General features: G+C 35.4%; 1 protein-coding gene across 1 annotated transcript; it reads right to left on the bottom strand.

The window, feature by feature from the left end:
* Nucleotides 1-1,325: 1,325 nt before the first annotated feature.
* On the bottom strand, nucleotides 1,326-6,080 carry LOC123707931 (membrane-associated protein Hem). The gene is made up of 2 exons (XM_045658250.1): nucleotides 5,906-6,080; nucleotides 1,326-5,619 (listed from the first exon to the last, which is right to left on the bottom strand). The coding sequence occupies exon 2, from the start codon at nucleotides 5,616-5,618 to the stop codon at nucleotides 2,241-2,243; it is 3,378 nt and encodes a 1,125-aa protein (XP_045514206.1). The 5' UTR covers nucleotide 5,619; nucleotides 5,906-6,080; the 3' UTR covers nucleotides 1,326-2,240.
* Between the last annotated feature and the right edge of the window lie 935 nt (nucleotides 6,081-7,015).

Genomic DNA, 7,015 nt, shown 5'->3' with positions numbered 1-7,015 from the left:
AGGCACCGGTATACATTTTCTTAACGAAGGTAATGGAATATCGAGGGAGCAATATTCAAATGGGTACTGTTTACTAGCTTTTGATTTAACACCTGACTTGTCGGCTAACTCTAATGTGCATTGGAATCTTGTACGCCATGGTAGTGTAAGAATGGAAGTAAGATTCGAGAGCGCATTGCCTGAAACAATTAACTGTGTAGTTTACGCAGAGTTTTCAAATATTATAGAAATAGATAAGAACAGAAATGTATGTGTGGATTATAGTAGTTAAGCAATCACTTATGTAATTATTATGATATTAAGAATAATAAAATATAATGTAATCGAATATGACATGGTTTTTATTTACCTTCATTACTTTTTTTACAAAGAGACTCATTACTTATGTTGAGATCATATTATGTGTGTTTAAATACATTGGTACGAATATGAATTGATAGTAATAAATGTAGTCAGTAAAAGAGTGAAAGAGTAGGGGAGTAAACGCGTATTAAAGTATGAACAGGCTAGAAGTGCAAATGAGTCTTCGTAGAATACATCCCAGCCTCCAGAGCAACGTATATCCTTCAAATCGATTGCCGATGTATGCTCAGGTGCCAGCACTTATCATATGCAATCTTGACCCTGATTCACAGCCGGGGTCTCATTGGGTGGCTATTCATATAAACGTTGAAAGAGTTGGGGAATACTTTGATTCGTTTGGACGTAAACCTATTGATGCAATAGAAGGATTTTTAAGGAGGAATTGTTGCATGTGGAGATACAATAGCCTTACGGTTCAGGATTACCTAAAGGCGGTGTGCGGAGAGTTCTGTTTGGTATACATATATTACAAGTTCAGGGAGATGAGATTAGAAGACTTCCTTAGAAATTTTACGTGTGACTCAGAGAACAATGATACGGTGCTAGTAAATTTGTATAGAAATATAATTGACATATAAATAAAAGAATAATACCTGGAATAAAAATGTTTTATTTAAATATGTAACCCTTACATCTAATTTTATTATAGATAATGATGTTAATGTAGGTTAGGTTAGACATAGTTTATTCTATTTTTCTTTTAGAGCCATAGATCGGGTTAGTGAATGTAGGAAAGTAGATAACGATGCATTCGTAGCTGATAAGGTGGTGATTAGTAAGTAATTAAACTACTGTTATATGAATAAGCATCTCAATTAAAGGTTTTTAATAGGATCAATGTTTGGCAAATTTATCTAATTTAACTTTATTATGAAGTGCCCATATGCAACGGTACTACTTAACATCAGATGATATTGTAAATTTTAAACAATGGCTGGTCCAAGTCTAATTAAAACGAAATATACTATTTAAAAAATTTATTGTATGATTATATTATACAAGTTACAAAATGTCTTACATTAATTTGCGCATAATCTTGCTATATGCAACATAATTAAAATTATTTCGAAATACAGACTGCACGTTACCTTGTGGGTGAAGAAAGAAATAAGGCTGTTGAACTATTTAGCTTAAAATATCCTAAAAAGGTGCTTTCCCGCTTCGCCGTTCTCAGTGTTATAGCCTTTAGACGCGTATTGACAATGACAGAAGCCTAACAGTGTTGGGAATAAGACGTGTAGTGGCAATAAACAACAAATGTTGACTTATAAAGTATGAGATGAAATTATTGTCAAGTTAAAACATACACGATTATAGACGTTACGGTAGAGCACCTATATTAAACTTAATCAAGAGGCGTGTTATTTCAAAGATATTAGAGACAGTGTAGATGAAAGTTATTTTTTATCTATTGATAGTATTGCCACATAAAATATACGAGAAAACAATAATAAAAGATCTGACAACTTTTAATAACGTAAACATTGTGTTTGCTTATAACTTAAAATGACCTAGCCTATACATTACTAATCTATCATGTAAAAATGTTTAATAAAAGCACATGTATAAAAAGGCGAATATAAACTTAATTTCATAAATAATTATATTCAAAGTCATCCTACAAACGAAGCCTAAATAAATAGTTATCTATAATTTCGTTCATTATATGAGAAGGAATACTTAACCAGTCTTTAAAGCCTAGAAGAATGCAAATATGGAATTATTCATAATATTTGTTTGCTAACATTCATTTAAATCCTAGATAATTAACTCGAATCAGGTATTACGCGTGCATTATAATGAAACGATTATTTCACAAGAACTACGGGTAAGATATCTTTCCTAACGCATGTGATATTTTTCTAATATCATCGAAACTAAGAATGCAATAGCACTTGTTCCTGCTTGTACACTTCATGATAAGCGTTACGTATCAATACATAAGGGAAGCACGACTCAAGAAGATCCATAGTGAGGAACGGAGACTCCTGCACGATAAGATCGAGGAGAAGATATACGGATTCCCGATTTTTTATCGCCTCCTTCTCTGTTTCTTGACCGAGGCGCAGCAATGACGATGACGCTAGTGCCAAGAATTCCTTCATTCTGTCTTCGATATCTCCTTGTCCACAAATTGTGAAAAGAGCACCAAAAATATGATTGATTGCAGGTGCCATGCAATGAATGTTGTTTGCGTGTCCTTCAAGTGAAGGCCTGTAAAAGGAGCCCTCGCTTCTAGCGAGTCTTGGAAGGGAGACGGCAACAAAGACCATCAAAAGACACACTATCAAATGTTCCTCTTCCTCGACTTCGGCCTTGTGCTGTCGGAGTGCAGAAGCCAAAGTAGGGTCTACCTTGCATGGCAGGCCAGCCGCCGAACACATTTCTGATATGACACGCATAGGATCACCACTAGGCAACTGCTGCTGGAAGTCCTTAATGGAACTGATCAGGAAGGGAATTCGCCGTTCCAATACATCGAGTAAAGACTCTTGTGCTACTTGACGGAAGCTCAAAATAACTCCTATTATTGTCATCCTTTGCAGTACATTGTCAACTTGTTGCAACCGTTTGAATTGTTCTCGCATAATGTCTGGTTTATCAAAGTTTGTTCTGAGCATTTGCAGCACTTCTTTATTTTGCACCACCAGCTTTTTGAGCTCTTGGACTTGGCTCGCAATGTGCCACATTAGAGTTTCGCTTAAAAGCTTCATTCCATACGGCCCTATTAATTCAGCTAAAGCTCTCAACTCATTAATATCTGAATACTCTTCAGCGTTGAAAGGAATAGCACCTTCAGCGGAAAGACTTACGAAAGCTTTTTGATTTATTGAGTAACAAATGTTTCCAGCACTAACGCGTCGCAGTAATATTTCAGAATACCATTGCGTATATAGAGACGCTATTGTCTTTTCGCCGTGACTGTCCATATTTTGCGTCTGTTGAAGCAAACAATTATTGAAGACACGTGTTATATCAATGTGGACATAATTTTCAACCGTTTGAAGTACATTCATATAAGCTCTTACACTGACGAGCAACTCTGATGGCTTAGCAATTTCACTTGTGTCTTGATTAAACATTACCATTCCCACCAATGCTTTTGAAAATCTTGTTTCCAAATGTTGGTGTAAATATTCCCGGGGTGCAAACGTGTATTCCCAAACATTGACAGTTGAACAATAATTTATAGCAAAACACAGTTCAGTTAACGCCATGTGCAATTTATCCATAGTAGTCAGCTCTTCTCTTGATTTCCTATAACTTTCGGCACCTGGTTTTACGATTTCAATATGATTTTTCTTATTTTTATCTTTTTTCTTGCGATTTGCGAGATGGGCAATTGTTTGGGCACAATGTTTTGGAAGGAGTTTATCACTCATAGTACATTGCTCGTCACAAATTGTTGTAATAATATTCTTGGCTTCCTTTGCCATTTCATCCAGATAAATGTTAACAACAGATAGACTCCTTTCTCTGATATGGTGCCTTTCTTCAGGGCATAATTCATGGGTGCAATTTTGAAAGTGACTGCAGATGAGAGGGAAAGCAATAATGTAACGATTCTGTGCTGGAAACTCTAAGCACATGTGAAATTGACTTTCAAAAATTTTACTGTAAAAACAAAACAAAGATAAATCAGAGGTCTCAACCATAATCTCATCTAGGTTATCAACCATTTTGGTGTGAAATACCATTTTATCAATGAACTGTGATAGTTCTCTTTGGTCAACTAGGCTGAAAGGCGCTTTTGCAACCGATGTGTATGCTTGGAGGCGGAACCAATCTAAACGGAAGGCTCTAAAATCAAACAGCTCATTGCTTTCAACTTGCTTTACACTCAAATTGGCAGCAGTGTTACATAATGAGGATAAGATAATACTTTCATCTTCAGGGCATACTTGCAAATTTTGTATCATAAGATTCAAGGCAACAGCATCAAAACCAGATAAATACTGAACATAATATCTTTGCATCACCTGACTATATTTGCGAACTAATGCTCTCAACTCCTCCATATGGAAAAGCAACTCGGGGAGCTGTCTGTCCACTAAGTCTTCAGTGGCCTTTCCTTTAACCTTTTGTGGAGGATTATCATTGTGTCTAAGAAGCCAGAATACTTCATCTCTAGCATAACATAGGCCAATAAATATAAGCAATGCCTTAGGACCTAGCAATCCTGGTTGGTCAGTAAGAATAAGACCCAATTCTTTTAATGCTGTTCTTAGGAACTTTCGCCGTTCTCTATGCTTATAGCCAGCTTTTTGAACAGAGTGATGATAGCAATCTTTGACTTCTGATATCCTCTTTCCATAACCCTTAATACCATCAAAGAAACTCTGAATGTAAGAGTGTATATAAATAACCTCATCTCGGAATAAAGCAACAACCCAACCTGACTCCAATGCACTCACCCACATCTTGTTTGCATGGTCTTGTTGAAGCATCTGATGGCACATAGCAAAACCAAAGATTACCCATCTCTCTAGAGACTCAAGAGTTACATATTCACAAGACATGGTATTCGTTTCAGATGGTTTCAAAAGTAGAGCTGGGTTGCTGACTAAACTTAGCTTTTGTTCTGAACGCCAATGTTCGGCAGTTAAGTTTCTAGCTGGATAAACATGCCAAAGTGAATTCAATGCACTAGAAAGTACTTTTTGGTGGATCAAAAACTCTTCAGATAGTTTCTTCAAGGGTGTATCATAATCCACGATTAATTGACCTAATCTCGGAAAGCTTGGATCTATCTGACTGTGGACCATCTCATGTGCTGCATTGAACAAGCCAAGTACTGCTTTTCGATCTTCTACTCTTGACAATAATATCATCAAAGAAACATAGGTTGTGACTAAGTCAAGGTAATTTTTTGTAAGCTCAAAGTTTAATGTCAAGTCTAAGGTAACTTGGCAAGCATCCATTATATTCAAAAGTTCACATACATTATCTTTGAAGTCAAGTAGATCCACAAATGTGTAGTAATACAATGACAGCGATTTAATTATTTCATTTCTAATATTTGTTATTGCCTGAAGGCCTTTTACATCAATGTTTGGGAATCTTCTAACAATGTGCTTAATGGAGGACTCCAATGTTTTATCAGACAGGAAGGCCGGTTTAGATTTTGTATCACCACATGCCTTTTTAATGTTATAAATTCTAGTGAGCATTCCAATACCCCGGTCATTTAGTATTATGAGTTTTTCAGCCAGCTTTTGCTGACTGATATGAACTGATCTGGACATAGTAGACATCCTGGAATAAATTAGAAATATTATTGGGGTCTTCATTATAAAGCATAAAATTAAACTGTAATTATTAAATAAAGACCGTAATGACTGTTAGCTTTAATTACGTTGATAATAAGAGGAAATAATGATAAACAATTAAATAGATATATTTTATCTCAAGCAATGGAGATAAATACATAAGCGGTAGGTCACAACACACTTGATCTAATTACAGCATTAGAAAAAAATTTAACAATAGCGACCGCGGTCACGGTATACTGATAGCTTTACTGTAAACGAGATATGCTCACCTGGATTTTGTCTTAAAGTCAATAAGTTACAATTCCATTACTTAACACTTTTCGAAATATTTATGTATCTAGAGTTAATATACTAACTGAACCGATGTATTACTTTCCTACTTAACCATTTATTAAATTATAAAACAGGAAAAGGGAGTGTCGTTTACATTTGCTTGTCCCCCCCGTAACTCGTTTACTAATCGCAGTAGATTGTCATAAAATTTGTGAGTAATCGCGTTACAAAACTAACTGTCAAATGATAACGACATTGAGTTTACCAATAGATGACGCTGTCAGTTATCATTTCGTCCAAAACGTACCGAGAACAGATAATAACAGTAGGGGAGACCAAGAGGGGATTTCGGGATTTACTACAGTGTGGCAGATTAATATACAGGGGGATACCATGCACCCAGTAAGTACCTCCACCAAATATGAGCTCCATATAGCCCGTCAAGGATCAGATTAGTAAAAAAAAATTAATCATCAGAAATGCGAGCGCGCCAGATTAAAGTAGGGTGATAACATGCTAAAAAGTGTATGTTTCACTAATCTGACAATTTGCAAGTGACGTCAAGATCGCGCAGCGCTCTCCTGCAAAGTTGTAAAAAAAACATCATCTCGACATTCTCGAGCGTGGCTGATTTTTTTTTATTTTGAAGGAAATAATTCACGAAAAAATGTATAATCTGACGATTTCCACAAACCGAAGTAAGAAAAAATCGTCAATAAAGTTTAATACGTGCGGCTGCATATTAGTTTTAAAATATTAACTATGAGTAATAAAACATAAAGTGTGTATTTTGTGCTGAAACTACTTTGCAAAACTCAAGAAAATTTACATTAGAAACATAAGAAAAAATTATAAATATTTTAGGATGTCGTCGAGGAAACCGGTTCTTCCGGTTAATGATTTTTAAAAGCATTTAAAAAATATATATTATAAATATAACTTCTACTTGAACAACATACACTTTTTACTATTTTCTGAGCTTCTCACTTCGATTAGGCGAATCCCTCCAGATAATCGTCAGTTTATGAGCCAGCATGTCTAGGAGATTGAGATGAACCATATATATATCTTAATCTGACGCGCTTCAGTATTTCAAAATGGCGATA

The sequence above is a fragment of the Pieris brassicae genome, chromosome 1, assembly GCF_905147105.1.
Source record: "Pieris brassicae chromosome 1, ilPieBrab1.1, whole genome shotgun sequence".
In the NCBI taxonomy this organism is placed as follows: Eukaryota; Metazoa; Arthropoda; class Insecta; order Lepidoptera; family Pieridae; genus Pieris; species Pieris brassicae.
Note: the sequence above shows the minus strand (reverse complement) of the source record. Positions and strands in the feature narration are given on the sequence as shown.